At 47.4% G+C, this 18428-nt stretch overlaps 1 protein-coding gene across 1 annotated transcript in view; it reads left to right on the top strand.

The window, feature by feature from the left end:
* The window catches only part of Taok3 (TAO kinase 3), a 142411-nt gene that overhangs the window by 80155 nt on the left and 43828 nt on the right, over positions 1-18428 (top strand). The window contains exons 10-13 of the mRNA XM_051176516.1: positions 5627-5720; positions 6920-7001; positions 11312-11479; positions 14624-14830. Of these exons, the coding sequence (XP_051032473.1) occupies positions 5627-5720; positions 6920-7001; positions 11312-11479; positions 14624-14830 (551 nt within the window). The remainder of the gene's footprint in view (positions 1-5626; positions 5721-6919; positions 7002-11311; positions 11480-14623; positions 14831-18428) is intronic.

Consider the following 18428-nt stretch of genomic DNA (forward strand, 5'->3'; position numbering starts at 1 on the left):
GACTAGAGGGTACACTTAGCTGCCAGGCTCTGGTTCACATGATGAGCGGCATGCGTGCCATGCTGTGAGTACCCGACATAAAGCAACTCATAGCAGTTAGTGTTCCCTTGCAGCCCTGCTAAAGCTGCCAACCATATTTGTCCACAAGAAAACATTAATTTTCAAAAAGCACTTATCCAAGAGGGGGTGGGGTGCCTTTGGATCACCTCTCTTTCTCAGATGGAGTACAACCCACTGGTCCTAATTTAGCACATCCAGGTAGAGCTCTTAGCAGTGACCCCACTAAACTGATCTCCCTAAATCCTAACCTTGGTTGACACAGATGGTGCATCCACAAAAATGTAACCATTGTCTTTCAGTTAAACAGGAAACACACACACACATATATCCTTCAGCAAGATTAGCTTTTCTAGTCTTTTGTCCTTTCCTCTCATTTAAGAAAATATGGATTCTGGGCTGGCAAAAGTCGGTTTGATAGATAAAATGCTTCCTGTACTGCATAAATGCCAGGTTCAGATGGGCTACCCAGTTGTAATCCCAGAGCTCAGGAGGAGGCAGCCAGTGACCTCTGGAGCAACCCGGCTGGCTAGACTAGCTGAATCAGCAAGCTCTGGGTTCAAGTGAGAGGCCCGGTCAAGTGAGATCCATGCACACACATGTAAACCCATGCATATGCAAGTACACACACATCTACTCAGATGCACACCACACATGAAAACCCACATATGCCATACACATGCAGACACACATGCAAGTACACACATGTGAACACCATACACACAAAGAGATCCATGCATGAAAAAAAAAATACCAATAAGGACTCATAGATCCTCGTCACAGGTCCCACCAGTCCTCGACATGCACTGTGTAGAGACATATGTCACCTGCTGTGCTCCTCCAGTGAGGTGATGAACTCCCCGGGAAGGACCAGATGATAAATGGTCTGGACTCTGCAGGCCCTGCTGTGCATGCCTCCACTGGAACAGGAAAACACCTGTGGAAAATACCTCATTACACAGAAGTGGGCTGCGGGCTGACTCTGGCCTTGGCTCGGTGGTGTTCTGCTCAGTGACAAGCCCTGTCACTGTGGCTATGAGGCTGGTTTTCCTTGCTCACTTGCTTGGAGACAGTCTTAACTGTGCGACCCAGGCTGTTCTAGAACTTGTGATCTTCTTGCTTTGGCCGTCCCAGTGCTGAGATTAGAGGCTTTATTTAGTACCAGGCTCAGCTGGCTCAGGGACAGTTCATCTAGTAAAGAATTCATACACAGACCAGACCTTTCAAATCCAGTGTTTGGAGGATGGCCCCAGGCTCTGGCTTCTCTATGGTAACAATTTCCCCACCAGCTGAGGGCTGGCTGTCATGGCTTGTCCCCAGACACATTGCTTGCTCCTCCTGGGTCCACATTTAGGCTTCAAGTCTGAGTTGCTGCTGTCTACACTAATGCTGGCTTTTGCTACTGTCTACACTAATGCTGGCTTTTGCTACTGTCTACACTAATGCTGGCTTTTGCTACTGTTTACACTAATGCTGGCTTTTGCTGCTGTTTACACTAATGCTGGCTTTTGCTACTGTCTACACTAATGCTGGCTTTTGCTGCTGTTTACACTAATGCTGGCTTTTGCTACTGTTTACACTAATGCTGGCTTTTGCTGCTGTTTACACTAATGCTGGCTTTTGCTACTGTCTACACTAATGCTGACAGTTCTCTCTTCTGAGACTGGGTCTCATATAGACCAGGCTGGCCTTGAAATCACTATTTAACATAGGATGACCTTGATCTTCTGCTCCTCCTGTATCCACCTCCCAAGTGCAGGGATCACAAACATGCTCCCCCACACCTGGGTGAACCTCTTCATGCATGGTAGGCAAACACTCTAAACAACTGGCCTACATTCCCCAGCCCCAACATCCTCTTCCTAAACTTCTGTGTTCGTTATCTGGTACCCTTTTCACAGCTTCTCCTATGCAGGTCACTGTTCCTCTGAGCAGCTTGAATTGTTTTACATTTTGCTAGGAATGAGAGTTACCTCATCCCTCTTAGGGTGGGCCCAACACATGGTGTCTGATGCAAGCCCCAGGGCCGTGGCTTCTTTTCATCATTTTTCTATACCTGTTTGTTACACAAAACTCTTTTTTAGTATTTTTAATAATTTTAATATAGATAAATATTTATCTAGCTATCTGTGAGGGTGCAGAAGGAGCATGTGAGTGTCATGGCACGTAGGTGGAGGGAAAAGCAGCTTGCCAGAGTCATTTTTCTTCTTACACCATCTGGACCCAGGGATCAAACTCAGGTCCTCAGGTTTGGCAGCAGTCACCTTGGATGCTGAACCATCTCAACAGCCCACACAAAGATTCTTTGTGGATGCAGTTGTTGGAATTAAGTTGCCCTTTATTAATTTATTTAGCGGGTTCTCGTCCCTGGAAAGAGAAAGGAAAAAAAATGAACATCATCACTACCTCTATGATGTTTACTTAGTAAGGGGCATAAAACAATGAGAGTTGTAATGTGTGGCCAAAAAAAAAAAAAAAGAAGCAACAAAGATATAGTTAGTCTGCAATGGGTACGTGAGGGAACTGGGATCAATATGTAAAGTAAGAAAAAAAGTAATAATAGTAATAGTAAAAACAAAAAGATAGAGTCTGCAGTGACAAAAGCCATAAAAGTCAAGGAGTAGTCGGTGAGGAAGTAACCATTCACATAGCATAAGCCCTAATAAAAATGCTTTAAATTACTGCAAAAACGAAACGAGTTAAAATGAGTTCACACTAGTAACTTTTCTCACTACTGGGACCAAATGCCTGGCTAGAAACAATGTAAGGGAGAAAAGTTTGTTTTGCTGCTCACAGTTGAAGAAGATACAGTCCAACAGTCCATCCGGCAGGGAAGGTGTGGCCAAGGACAGAAAGTAGAAGGTGGGGGGGGGGGAGCCGTAAAATTTCTAAGCCCTTCTTTCACTGATTCACTTCCTCCATCGTGGGTGTACCTCTGGGAAGTTCCACGACCTTCTAGAACACCACCACCAGCTGAGGGACCCAGTGTTCAAGGATGTCACTTAAAGTATGAAAGCGGACCTGGCCTCGGGGTTCTCCCAGCATCCCTCAGTCCCTACCTGTTACAGGGTATGGGTGGTGTAAGACTTCTACCTTGAGCTCTCCAGCCCAAAGCCTGGACTGTCTTCTCCCTGAGAGCTCTTCCCTGTGCAACCCAGACTCTCTTTGTACCTTTTGGGCCCCCTGGCTGCCGCAGCTGGTTCTCCTCCCCCTCTCCCCTTCCCCTCTCCACTATGATCCAGGTCATTCTGGCCATGTCCACTCTGGACTCTCCCAGACGCCCCTGTCTCTGCCAGTGTTCTCCATTTTATCTACAATAAAGTTTCTCTTCTAACACACCTAGGAGCAGCCATGTCCTTTCCTTTCCCTTTGATTTCTTATTTTTCACTCATCCATGAGCCTGTGGGGCATTTCATAGTCAAGCCACAACAGGGTTGTTAAGAATTAGCCAGAGCTGAGACAGGAGCGCACGTGTTCTCAGCGTGCATGGGAGACAGATGAGGACCGCTGAGCCCAGGAATTTCAGACCAGCCTGAGCATCATAGCAAATACTTCATCACTTAAAAAAAAAATTCTTAATTAAAACATTGTTTAAAAGAACCTGATAAGGTTAAGATCTAGACTGAAAGCATCCATGTGAAATGGCCTGTGCTTGAGTGCCTCGCTGAAGCCAGAGATGGCTCGAAAGAGAGGGGAAGGAGCCCTGTGTTATTCTCGAAACAGGGAACAGGGAAGGTTGATGGAAGTCTGCAGGCTACTCGGTGGCCTGGGAAACCACTGTATCCACAGGAGTTCCTGGCTCCATGTGGTTTTAAGAGCTTAACATCACCAAAAGACCGTGCTCTAGAAACTCCTTGAGTCCGCTTCCTGAAAAACAGCCTGAAACCACCTGTCTTTTCTCTGTGCTTGAAACCTTTGTCGGTACCTGCTCCTGCGCGGACCAGTTTCTACCAGTTTGTGCTTGATGCATGTAAACTAGTCCTCTCCAGCATGGTCGTGTACTCGAGTGATCTCAGCCACAGGGGAGGCCAACCAGCTAGGACTATGCTGGAGACCCTGAAGAGAAGGGTGGGAGACCCTGGAGAGAGATGAGAGGTGGGTGAGCGAGAAGGAGGGGGCAGGAAAGGGAGGGAAGAAATCCATGCAGGGCCCTAAAGGACCATCCCAGACGCATCTGCAGACAGAGGACTGTAATCGAAATGTGTAGGCAGAAGCGTGTCCCAGCCACCCGGTCCCAAGTAAACACGCCAAGGCTTATATTAATTATAATATAATCAACATAGCTCAGGCTTGTTGCTACCTGACTCTTATACTTAAATTAACCCATATTTTTTTAAGAGTTTTTTTTTTTTTTTTAAGATTTACTTATTATGAATACAGTGTTCTGTCTGCAGGCCAGAAGAGGGCACCAGATCTCATTACAGGTGGTTTGAGCCACCCTGTGGTTGGTGGGAATTGAACTCAGGACCTCTGGAAGAGCAGTCAGTGCTCATAACCACTGCGCCATCTCTCCAGCCCCTTAACCCATATTTCTTTTCTAAGCTTTGTCACATGGCTTATGACTTGTTACCTCATTTCCTACGCATCCTGCTTCCTCGAGGCTGGCTGTCGTCTCCCTTGGCTCCACCCTTCTTCATCCCAGCATTCTCTCTGTCTCAGGATGGCTCACCCAGTCTCTTCCTGCCCAGCTATTGGCCAATCAGCTTCTTATTAACAATGACAGCAATACATATTTGCAGTATGCAAAAGGGTTGTTCCACAGCAAAAGTGCATTATGAGACCGCGAAGGGATAAATATTTTTTAAATGACTAGGATGTCTCCAAATCATCACCGTCTTTTCTTTTTTAAGCATTTCATTTATTTCTCTCTCTGTTTTGGACACTGGGTCTCACTATGGTATCCCGGGCTATGCTGGATCTCACTATTTACACAGGCTGGCCTCTGCACTAAGAAAGACTCTGGCTTTAAATAAATACATATGTAAATGTCTATTCCTCTCCACAATGGTATTTTTTCTTTTTAAAAGAGACTTATTTATTTTATATGTATAAATATTTTGCCTGTATCATATTTACCACACCATGTACATGCGACGCCCAGAAGAAGGCGTTGGATTCCCCAGCGCTAGAGTTGATGGATGGTTGAGAGACATCATGTAGGCGCTGACGCCTGGAAGAGCAGCCAGTGCTCTTAACCACTGAGCCGTCCCTCCAGCCCCTCTTTCCCATAATAATATGCTTCTGTTCTACTTCTCTTTGCTTTCCGATTTTATTTAATGAATATGTATTTTTTAATTAAAACACACACACATATTCACACCTTGTCACTGGAAAAACCGGCCAACACCAATCTATGTAGAACCTATGAAAAGGTAAGGACATTTTCTCCCATTACTGTGAAAAGAGTTCTGCTGGGAGCCTTCCTGTGGACAGTGAGTAAGCAGCATCAACAGCTAGCAAATGGCTCAACTCAGCTGACCTGAGTACGAAGAGCCGATGGTCTCCTTGATCGATAGTTCTGATTTTGCTTCTTTCAAGAATGCCTTACCATGCTTCCTTCCTCTTCCAGCGGAGCGGAAGCCCCCTCTCTTCAACATGAACGCCATGAGCGCCCTCTACCACATTGCCCAGAATGACTCCCCCACGCTACAGTCCAGGGAATGGTAAGACATTGCCGAGAAACTCACTGTGGGTATCTGACGCTCTCATTAAACTACATTTTATAGGTCTGCCCTAAAACACCATTGCATTCTTCCATCACAGCAAAGAACGAATGCCCCCATAAACAGTATTCCTTTGTATGTACATGCATGTGCATACACACACACACACACACACACACACACACACACACACACAGGGAACCCGCACCCTGCTCCCTCCCTCCCACACCTCATCCCTCAGGTCCTGTTCAGCCCATCTCCTCTGTAGTTCTTAGCAGCTGTGAGAGGCTCTGGATGATGTCATTTGTCTCTGTGTCTATCAGAACAGGCTGGAACAGAACACATTCCTCTGTTCAGATGTGTCATTCTTGGCTGAAAACCATGGTGTGTAACTATTGGGCCCACAAGAGTTAGAGAGAATGGGCTGTTTAACAAGAGTGGACACAAATGAAGTCTCCAAGAGAGGACTTGGCTTCATTCAGAAAGTGTATTCCCGAGTCCTCTGCCCCCATGTGCTCGTTATTTTTACACCTTAGAGGTTATGGGTGATGGAGGGGTTAGCAAAGTGGGAATGAAGATCGCAGACCGGACATTAGGAATGGTGTTAGCTTGAGTTAAGTTATTACACATAAGTATAGTGTTTTTATTTTCTGATCCATTTTGTGATTTGACCTAGCCTACTTATGTGTATGACTCCATTGACTAGATTGGGCCTGTGTCCACCTCATTATCCAAAAGAATTAATTTTCAATGCCATAAATTGAAAATGGTCCAGGTCTCCTGCTATTCCGAAAGGTCTTATAAAAAGGAATCTCCTGACTGGGGAGATGGCCCAGTCAGCAAAGTCAGGCTGCAGATGCAAGAAGATGTAAGTTCCGTCCTGCAGAACCAATGCAGGGCCCCAAAATTCCAGTGTAGAAAGATGGAGACGGAGGGCCAGCCAGTCTAACCAAATCGATGCGCTCCAGGTTCAGTGAGAGACCCTGCCTCAAAAAAACTAAGATGGAGGTGATTGTGAGAGACACTTGACATAAACCTCTAGCCTCTGTACATACATGCACGTGTGAGCAAACACACACACACACACACACACACACACTACATGCATGTACACAGTCTCCCGATTTGCAAAGCATTATCTCCCAAGCACTTTGCCTGCGTGTCCCTCACTGCTCTCCTCGGTGTGTTCGCTCACACAGGACCAACTCCTTCAGGAGATTCGTTGATTACTGCTTGCACAAAATACCTCAGGAAAGACCAGCCGCGGTGGAATTATTGCAGGTGAGTTTTCCCGTTTCCATCTGGGGAGGGGCCATGAAGTCTGGCCACGGGGCAACAGTTACTCCATGGCCGGGCACTGTGAGGTGCTGGTTTATGGCATGCTCCCTGGTCACAACCGGGAAGGTTTTTGGGATCCACGTCCTTCCCGCCATCCCCCGACTCTGTCCCCCGGGTTGTGTTATCCTCCCTGCCCTCCAGTATTGCCTTAGTACAGACCGTTTCTCCTCCCGGCTCTGCTTGCCATCCCTGGGCATCTGCCAACACCACCAATGCCAACTCTGAAAATTTCGGTTAGGCCGGTGTCAAATCCAGGCAACAAAGATGTCAGGTGATGATCTCAAAACAGATACTCGGGTCATACCATTGAGCTACACGAGTGTCCCTTAACTGTACTCAGGAGGCCATGGTGGCATGCCTGTGACCTCACCACGTGCCCAGTCTGATCTTATGATCCACTTTCTTGCTTCCACTTTCCCAGCGTTGGTGTTGTAGGAGTAGACTGTCATCACACCCAGCTCTGGAGGTAGAGGCATCAGGGGTTCAAGGCCAGCCTCGGCTACTTGACAGCCTCTCTCAAACAACAAAGTTTCCATTGTGCAATGTTTTTCTTCTACTTTGGATTTCTGACTTTTTTCTTTAAATGAATATACATTGGATTGATTTGAACCTCACATTCTTGAGCCTCTTGTCGCATGTTGTGTGTTGGTTTTACGCGATGATGCTGTGGTCCATCACTGTCTGTGTAGTGGGTGGGCATCCGTCATGGTGTAAACATTTCCTGCTTGGCAAGGAACCATCCAGACCTACATTTTTATGTGTGTATGTTTACTCAGTCCCATTGTTCCTTTCACCTTCAGAATGGATCCTTTTATGGCCAGTTTCGTTTGTTGGTTTGTTTACGAGAAAATCCCAGAAGGGTTGTGTTACTCAAACATGCAGCCCTTTCTAGAGAGGCTGTCTCACAGCAGACTTCCTGGCGCTCTGGCTCTTACAGGCTTCCCGCCTTCTCTTCCATGGTATTGCCTGACCACAGATTCAGGAGCTGTGATGTGGATGTATATGTTGGGGCGTGGCGACCCACCTCTATTGGTGTCTGCCTTGGGTCCAGTCATAGTTTTCTGTGATGGTCTCCATTGCAGTTAGAAGAGACTTCTTTGATGGTAGTCACATTTATCAGTGGGTATAAAGATAAGATTTGGAGTTTGGTAAGGAGTTACGCTGGTCTGGCAAAGTCTGATCTGAGGTCCCTGACCCCATTAGCCCCAGGAATATGACTAGTGAGCCAGGCTAGCACCAGGCATGATGCCCCTCCTGCTGAGTGGGCCTTGAGTCCAGTTAGGCAGCTGTGGTTTGCCTCCGACACGTGAGTGCCACTTCTCACACGGTAAAGGTGTGACATCATCCTGCCATGCTGGTCATTGTCATGGTTCATAGGTCTTACAGCTGGGCGGGTTGGTCTGTTTAATTGCCTTCCTACCTTGGCAGCTTGCATAGTAATTTCTGGAACACAGAAGCTAGGTCACAGGAAAGAGACAGGCAGGTCAGTTCCAGGTCAAATCACACAATTCCTCTGTCCTGAGTGTGTGCTTTCTTCAGCAGTAAAGGTCTACCTTCTACCGTTGAGAGGCAACCTAACGCTCCGTATATAATCTATGTTTTGGAAGTCACTTAGACTAACCTGACCAACCATTTCAAAGGAGGTTTCTTGTGCCTGGTACTGAATCTTGTGTTAGTCCCAAAATCAACTTTAAAAAATCAGTAGGCCTTTCTATATCTACTAACAAACAGACCGAGGAAGAGGTCATGGGGCACACTTGCATTTACAATAACATCCGAGATATTTTTTTGAAAACCTAACCATGACTGTTAAAGACCTTCCAGTGAGAGCTTCAGTTCTCAGTACTAGAAAGATGGCTCTGCAGTTAAAAGCATGGGCAGCAGGAGCCAGGCGTGGTGGTGGCACATGCCTTTAATCCCAGTGCTTGGGGGGCAGTCGCAGGCAGATCTCTGGGAGTTGTGTACAGATCAAGTTCTGGGACAGCCAGTACTACACAGAGAAACCCTGTCTCAAAAAAACAAAACAAAACAAAACAAAAACAGAAGGAGAAGAAGAAACAGGGACTGCTCTTCCTCTAAAGGACCCAGGTTAGATCCCCAGCACCCACATGATGGTTCACAACTGTTTATGACTCAGTCCCCTACACATAAAATAAAGAAAAAAAGAAAGCTTCAAATCTCTGAAAAAGAAGACTAAGGAAGACACCAACTAGAAACTGGAAAGGCATCCCATGTTCATGAGTTGGTTGGATTATGTTGTGGAAGTGACCATCCTATCAAAACAATAAACAGATTCACATGAATCCCAATCAAAGTACCTGAACATTCCCTGCAGAAATAGGAAAAGAAATCCTATAATTCATATGGAACCAGAAAAGACCACTGGTAGCCAAAGCAACCCTGAGCAAAAGTAATAATTCTGGGGACTGCGATCCCAGAGGCATCCAGGGGCCTTTGTGCTGGGGGGAGCCTTGCATGCATTTCAAAACCCGTGACTTAAGGGTCATACTTTTCCCTCCAGCTGGCTATCTAATTACCCCTGAATGTTTTCCAATAACCCCCATTTCCCCGTAGTTTCTTCCTGACACTAAAACATCGCTTTTACATTGAATAATTTAAATATAGAACTAAGGTAAAAACTATCAGAACGTTTAAAAGCAGCAATGCGATGTAACAAACATTGGTAAAATCAAAAGTTCAAAGGCAACCAGAGAAAACTAGAGCCGGGAAATTATCGGTGTATTAAGGTTCCTATTTTTCAGATAAAAATACAGTGTTTTGATACAGGTAACCTGGCTCTCGAAAGCCTGCATGGTGTTTTGTCTTTATTTTTTGATATGTTTTATTATGCTGACATATTTATTCTGAGAGAGAATGCGCGCACATGAGCATGCGTGCCCTAGCACACGCACGACCCTCCCTCTGTTCTCCCTCCACTGTGTGGGTCCCGGCTGTTACTCTCGGGTCACCGTTAGTCTCAGTGGCAGTCACCCTTACCCACCGATCCACAATTTAATCAATTTTATTTATTTATTTATTTATTTATTGAGGATCACATTTGTACCCAGGTTGTGTCATTTTTTTTAATTTTTGAAATTAAAATATAATTATATAATTTCTCCTCTTCCCCTCCCTCCTTCCAACCCCTCCCATGTGCTCCTCACCACCATCCCCCACACCCACCCACCTGATGGGCTTTCTCTCGAATTCATGACTCTTCTTAATTTTAAAGGGAGTTTTAGGAATAGATAATGCTGGCAGAGAAAAATATATATATAACTAAAACGAGGCAATTATTTTATTTCACTCTCTTCTAATTCTGTGAAATCCAAGTGCATCTTCAGCTTTATAGATTATACTTAAATTAGAATGTATGATACAGTTCACACTTGAAAATATTTTCTTAAAAGTCTTTGTTCTTGTATGTGTTGCTGGGGATGGGATGATAAGACCTAAATTGACATCCTTTAATTTAAAATATATTCTTCTGGATGATGGAATTTGGAATTCCCGCTTCTTTATTTTCCTTTAAGCACTTTTCCGTATTATTTGAATCTTTAAACATTGTAAAGAACAATAAAGCTATTGTTTTGTTGCTGTTTGAGGCAGGGTCTCGATATGTAGCCTTGCCTGGCCAGGGACGCGCTCTGTAGACCAGGCTGGCCTTAAACTCACAGAGACAGGGACCCTCTTGCCTCCGCCTCAGTACTGAGTATTGAGACCTAAAGTCCGACCTGAAAACTGTAGGTGCCATGCAAATTTTGAAAGCAGTGGGTTTTAAGCAGCTTTGCTACATCATGGGAAATGACGGTGTAGTAACTGCCTCCCATTACTCCAGTTTGTACCAGAGCATCCCACTGCATACCATAAATATATATAACTAACAAGGGAAATCCTTTGGAGGAGGTCTCACGATGTAGCCCAACTGGCCTGGAACTCACTATGTAGACCAGACTGGCCTCAAACTCACACAGAGACAGAGACCCCCTTGCCTCTGCCTCCCCAGTGCCGGAATTAAAATCATGCACTGCCCTGCTTAGCAAAACAAAAACAAACAAAAAATAATTCACGGGGAGAACCGAGTCTGCAAAGGGAGCTCAGGACAGAATGTGGGAAGGGTGGGGATCCCCATGAGGGACACCAGCCTTAAGATCATGTCCATTTCTAAGGGCTGTGAGCCTACCTCTCTTCCTTTCCTGCTTGTGTGTTTACATCGCTGCTCACCATCAGTGTTTCCCTCCCCTGTCCATCAGCACGACTTCATTCGGAGGGAGCGACCACCACGGGTCCTCATTGACCTCATACAGAGGACAAAAGATGCTGTCCGAGAGTTGGACAACCTGCAGTACAGAAAAATGAAGAAGATCCTCTTCCAGGAGACTCGGAACGGACCCTTGAATGAGTCGCAAGAAGAAGAAGAAGTAGGTCCCCCTGATATCAGCTTCCAGGCTTGGCACAGGGAAAACACTCTGAAGGATGGATGGGAATGGGACGGGCGGGTGCTCTGTCGCCTACCTACCCTGGGTAACAGACACAAATGCAGCAACTCTTACTTAAGGGAGAATATGAAAGGTACTGTGGGGGCGGGGGACAGTGCTAGGCAGGGGTCCAGCAGTATCATGGGCTGGAGGGAGCATTCAAGAATGAGCACAGCACAGATTTTGAATTATTTGTAGTTTATTTGAGCATCTCACACATGCGTGCAAAGCCTTTCAGTTGCATTCGGGACCATCCCACCCACCTGCCCTGTCTTAGTCGGGGTTTCTGTTGCTTTGAAGAGACACCATGACCATGGCAACTCAGAAGGAAAACATTTATTTGGGCGTGGCTCCCATACAGTTCAGGGGTTCAGTCCATCGTCATCACAGTGGGAAGCGTGTTGGCGTGCAGGCAGACATGGTGCAGGAGCTCAGAGTCCTACATCTTGACCCAAAGGCAACAGGAAGTGAACTGTCTGACTGGGCATGGCTTGAGCATATATGTATGAGATCTCAAAGCCCGCCCCCACAGTGACACTCTTCCTCCAACAAGACCACACCCACTGCAAGGCCACACCTCCTAATAGCATCACTCCCTTTGAGGGCCATTTTCTTTCAAACCACGGCACACCACTATCCTCTCAATTTCCCATCTCCTTCTTAACTCACTCAGTCTGTACATCAATATGAGACGGCCCACTGGAGCTTGTCAGCCTTCCGGGAGCCTCATCCCTAAAGAAAACTGACCCTTTCCCCCAGCCCCCAGCAGTCCTCACCTCCTATAGCTCGCGGCTAGTGGCGAGTCAGTGCCCCTTCTCCAGGGCTTGGTCCGCATTAGACTCAGGTAAGTGCTTTGCTCGGGGAGGACGATCCCGGCTGCAGAGCGTAAGCGGACTAGGATGGGAGACATCCCGGGCACCAGTCTACCCATGAGCTAAGTGGTAAGGAATGGGGAAAGGTAGACTTTGGTAACATGTGGCTCTCACCAAAAGAGAAAGTGATGGAAGCATGGTGTCGGGGAGCCTGTGTTGCCCAGAAGTGTGCCAGCATCAGGGAGAGGCTAGGCATGGCAGTGTGTGCTTGCCATCCTGGCACTTTAAGGCTGAGGCAGGAGGAGCATGGATTTGGGGCAGGTTGGGCCAGAGAATAAGGGTAGGTTGAGGTTACTTCAGAGCGGAGCCTATGAGATTTTAAAAGTCCCTGAGTCTGGTTCTCTTGACACCGTGTTACCGTGAGTTTTCAAAGGAAAGATGGCTTCCTGGCCTTTCACCAGCTGAAAGCATTGGATGAGGGCCAATTAGATGGCTCCTCAACTGGAAAAGGAACCTGTTGTCTACCAGAGTTAGACCTCCAGTTCCCCGCCCCCCCCCCCCGAAGAGAGAACCAACTCCTGAAGTTATCCTCTGACCCCATAAGTCCACCATAGTGCATGATAAATCTTAGACAAATAACTAACACACGATAAATCTTAGACAAATGACTAGAGAGGAACAGTGAGTGCTAATGTTTAACTTTAAATAAGACAAAATTATTTTAGCAGTAATAAAATTCAAAAATAGGAACTGGACTATAGAAATCTCTTGATCAGTATAGACAATTGGCATCCCATTAATTGAGAAAATGAGTGCATTAAAATATGACATGTTAATAGTGGGATGTGGAAGCAGACATCTTTAATCCCAGCGCTAGGGAGGCAGAAGCAGGCTGATCTCTGTGCATTCAAGGCTAGCCCGGTCTCAGATCGAGTTCCAGGCCAGCCGTGGCTACATACTGAGACCCTGTCTTCAAAAAGTGGTGTATTGCCTACCATTTTGTATTCCTGAGTGATTGCTTGTGTGCTCATGTCTGCATAGGAGTTTACTAAGTTTGTTTGTGTATAGTAGGGTTTGAAAATAGTAAATTGACTTGGTGACATTTAATCCTGTGGTGGGGGAGCCTCCTCTATGATGGCAGCCACATCTTCACACTGTTTCACTCCATCCCATTGTTAGTCTTTGTCCTGGTGGTAATGCATGCCAGTATTACTTAACTCTTTTGGTTTTCCAAAACAAGGTTTCTCTTTGTAACAGCTCTGGCTGTCTTGTAATAGCTCTGTAGACCAGGCTAACCTGGAACTCATAGAGCTCAGCCTGCCTCTGCCTCCCTCCCCCTCTCCCCCCCTCCCCCGAGTTCTGGGATTAAAGGCATGGGCCACCACCACCTAGCTTTTAACACATATTTTTAGTGAGATCAAAGAAGAAAGCATGGCAGACTTTCTTAATGGAGGCAGAATTGAATTACCTACCTCAGACAGTAGGACTCACACCCCTGGCCCATATGCAGTTACTCACTAACAGCCTGCAGGGGGAGCATACCGTTTGTCTCCTCTAAAAGCCCCCTCTACTGCATTCTAACCTCAGGCGGCAACGTCGGGTATTGTGGAGATCATCAGTTTGGTGGCCAGCAGTGACTTTTTGGAGGACCCTGGTATTCCCCAAGAGCCCAACTCATGACACATACGGGACAATCCCATAATGTCATGGTCACTGTATGGCAGGGGAAAGTCCTGGGATGGTAGCATTCGGAGTCTGAAGACCAGAGTGGCCCTGAGGGAGGCATGGAAATGAGTGTGGGATGTCTGATCATGGCAGAGTATCCCCAAAGATCCTCCATTTAAAAAAAAAATAATGATGATGATAAATGAGGAATTGGGGACATGGCTGAGTTGATAAGTCACTTACTGTGTAGGCATAAGGACCTCAGTTCCCTCCCCAGAACCCATATTTAGAAAGAAAGGCCAGGGGTCATGACACGTGCTGATAATCATAGCTCTGGGAAGGCAGAGACAGGAAGCTCCCTGGAGATTGTTAGGCAGCCAGCCTAGCCTACTCGGCAAATTCCAACCAGTGAGAGAACTCTGTCACAAAATTCAAGGCGCGCACGTGCACACACACACACACACACACTCATACACACACACACACACACACACACACAATCTTTGCACACCAACAGAGAAGCAGTTCACCACTCAGTGGCCTGGTCAGTGGGTCGGCACTAGGTCTCCAGGTGTTTTGCGTTTTAATCCCGGTGCCCATTTTTTTACAGGACAGTGAGCATGGGAGCAACCTGAACAGGGAGGTGGACAGCCTGGGCAGCATCCACTCCATCCCCAGCGTGTCGGTGAGCACAGGCAGCCGGGGCAGCAGTGTGAACAGCATACAGGAAGTCATGGACGAGAGCAGCCCCGAGCTCGTCATAATGCAGGAGGATGAGGGCCCCGTCAACTCCAGCTCCTCCATGGTGCACAAGAAGGTAGGCAGCACAGGGCCCTCGCCAGCAAGGCTTGGGTGGTCCCAGCAAAGCCAGCTCAGGACGTGCTGCTTTCGGGCGGGTGGGTTTCCTCTTTGCAACCGAAGCGTGGGATGAAAAGACCACAGAGAGGACCTCTGATAACGAGTTGGCAGAAGATCGTGTCGGCCACACCTCCCGTTGCTTTACCCTCTCCCGTTGCTCCGATGGCTGGCACCATTCAGCAGAATGCTGAAGAAATCTCAGTGGAGCACAGTGGCACTGTGTCTAGGATCCAAGCCCCCGGAAGACGGAGGCAGGAAGATTGGCACGAGTTCAAGACTGCCCTGTGTTACATTGTGAGTAGTAGGCCAGCCTCGGCTACAGAGTGAAATCCTGCCTCAGGGAAAAAAAGAAAAGGAAAGGAAAACAAACAAAAAAGGGGGCTGGACAGGTGTTTCAGAGGTTAAAAGTACTGGTTGCTCTCCCGGAGGACCTGGGTTCAATTCCTAGCACCAACATAGTGGCTCACAACCGTCTGCAAATCCAATCAGGTGGCTCTGACACCCCTCTTCCGGCCTCCTCAGACACCAGACATGCACAATGCAAAGACATATATGCAGGTAAAACACCTATACACATAAATTCATAAATGAATTCTTGAAAAAGAAAGTTGAGTGTGGTGGCACACACCTTTAATCCCAGCACTCAGGAAGTAGTCAGGTGGATCTCTGTGAGTTCGAGGTCAGCCTGGTCTACAGAGTGAGTTCCAGTACAGCCAGATCTACACAGAGAAACCCTGTCACAAAAGAAAAAAAAGCAAAAATAAGAAGAGGAGGAAGAGGAATGGGGGAAAGAAGGAAGGTCAAAGCAATCCCCGAAGCGTCACTCACGGAAAGATGCCTCATAGAAGACCCCTGTAAATCAGTGACCTCACACCCCAGACATTCAGAGCTCCCCAGCTGTGACCTGGGAAGGCTCAAAGCCAGGCCTGGCAGTTCATCTTGAATCCCCAGTACTCAAGAGGCTGAGGCTGGAGATTGGCAAGGTCAAGGCTGGCTAGGGCTACAGAGTGAGTACAGGACGGGCGTGACCCTGTCTCAAAATGAGAAGCCAAAACAGTGACAGCAGTAGATGAGGGCTAACTGAAGGCGGAACCCGCCGGTGGTGTCCACGACTGTCACAGGCAGGTCCCCTGGTTGAGCCCCCATTGCTGGATGGCAGGGGTAGGAAGTATTCTTGAATCTACAGTCCCAAGTGCTGTTTGTTTCAGTGATGGTTTTTATTCTTCAACGCGGTTTCTAGACTTTATTGTTTATAATTCTTCTAAGGCTAGTTCTCTGTCAGCTAACAGCATTTACAGGTTTATTTATTTTGTTCGTTTGTCTTGTGGGGTGGGTGCACATGTGTGTGAGCAGCACGCGTGAGCGCGCGTGCACACACACACACACACACACACACACACACACACACACACGGAGGTCAGAGGAGAACATGCAGGAGTTGGTTCTGTCCTTCCCCCATGGTGGGGTGGGGCTTTCCCGGGTTGCCAGGCTTGGTGGCAAGCCTCCTTACCCCATTAACTCTTTTGACTTTTGCATGAATGGCTCTGACTAAGAATGTCTGTGCTAGCTGGCTGTTGGGTGCTGTGATAACTCCATGACCAACAGCAATTCGGAGCGGCAAGTGTTTATTTCATTTTATCACTTTCAGGCCACACCCTGTCACTCACTGAGTCGGGCAAGGGCTGAGAGCTGGAGCTGGAGGCGGGAGCTGATGCGGGGACCCTGGAAGAGTGCTGCTGCCTGGCTGGCTCCCCATGGCTGGCTTGCTCAGCCTGCTTTTTTGTAGCACCTAGGACCAACAGCCCAGGGATGGCCCCACCCACAATGGGCATGGCCCTAACACATCAAGCATTAACCAGGATAATGTGCCATGGACTTGTCTACAGGCCAGTCTGATGGAGGCAATTTGTCAGTTGAAGTTTCCTCTTCCCAGTGACCCTAGCTTGTGTCATGGTGATGAATACCTAACCAGCAGAGTGCTCACAGGTTAAAACTCTCTTTGGAAAAAAAAAAAAAGCTAAGGCTTCCTTCAGAGCCATTGCTTTGGCTCCAGGTCAACCACATTCCACAGTGTGAATTTATAGAGAGAGATCCCTTGTCACTTTAAAATTTAATTTATTTTCTTTCATGTATATGATTGTTTCATTATTGTCTGCACGTATGTATATGTGTACCATGTGTGTACAGTGCTCATGGAAGGCAGGAGATGGTGTCTGGCCCTCCTGGAACTGGAGTTGCAGGCCGTTGTGGGTGATGGGAACTGAACCAGGGTCCTCTGCAAAAGCAGCAAGTGCTCTTAACCCCCTCCCAGCCATCTCTCCAGCACCTGCCCCACACACACCATCATTTTTTTTTAATTATCTGAGCCATTTACGTGTAGTGTTCTTATGAAATTTGTTCTGGGTAACAGGAAGGCTTACTTAACCAGGGACTAATGGACGATTTACAGGAGGCGACAGTTTAGATGAAATTTCACAGACAAATAGAAGGTAGACTCCTAGCTTGGGATGAGAGATGGGAGTGACTCCAAGAGCAGCAAGTGCAAAGGCCCTGGGGCAGGAGGAACACTACATGCCAAGGAAGAAGGCAAAGGCCAAAGAGGTTGGAGCCTGGAAAGTGGGTGCACATCAAAATGGGAAGACATCGGGGTCTGGGGAAATTTAAGGAAATGGGTGATACCAGATAAAGAAAGCCATTTGCCTTGATGCTAGCTGGGCTGTTTGGCTTACAGACAAATGGTCATGTATTTAAAGTGTAGAAGAGAAAGATTTGGATCGGGAAGATGGTTCAGTGGGTAAAGGTGTTTGTTGCCAAACCTGGTGACCTGAGTTCAATCCCCAGGACAGGAGAGACTTAACTCTCGCAGGTTGTCTCTTTACCGATGCACTGAGGCGCACATGCACTGTGTGAGGCGCGGGGGGCGGAAGAAAGCCTTGTCATTTGTGGGCGCCCACGGGTGTTGGGGGTCCATGAGTATAGGACACAAAGGAAGCATTACAGTGGATCTTTGGAGCGGCTGGAGCGCTAGCTCCGTGGGCATTGCACAGGTGACAAGGGTTCCGCCAGAGAGCGGCTTCTCCTACCTTTGTGTCCATCATCTTGGAAGCAGCAGCCTCACACCCACCCCAGCCAGGAGAAGGTCAAGGTCTGCCTTTCCATATTACAGTAGGATGTGCAGTCCACCTGAGATTTCCCTGTAAAGGGGATTTTTGGAGAAGCCCCGCCCAAGTCAGTCCCCTACCCACACTGACGGACAGCAGCCACGCTGTTCCACACGGAGTGTCAGACATTTGAGCGCCTCGTTACACTTTCCTGGAAGCGGAGCCAAGACAGGGTTTTCCTTCTTTGTTTGCTTATTTATTATTATGTATGTACATGTATATGAGGCCGGAGGACTGCGTGGCATGTGCATACAGGATCCCTCAGAGCCCAGAAGAGGGCATCAGAGCCCCTGGAGCTGGAGTGACAGCTGTGAGCTGCCCCGTGTGGGTGGGAAACCAGGCATGCCTTGAGAGCAATAAGTGCTCTTAAGCACTCTCCAGCACCTGGGTTTGGGG

Source organism: Phodopus roborovskii, unplaced genomic scaffold (assembly GCF_943737965.1).
Source record: "Phodopus roborovskii unplaced genomic scaffold, PHOROB, whole genome shotgun sequence".
Classification (NCBI taxonomy): domain Eukaryota; kingdom Metazoa; phylum Chordata; class Mammalia; order Rodentia; family Cricetidae; genus Phodopus; species Phodopus roborovskii.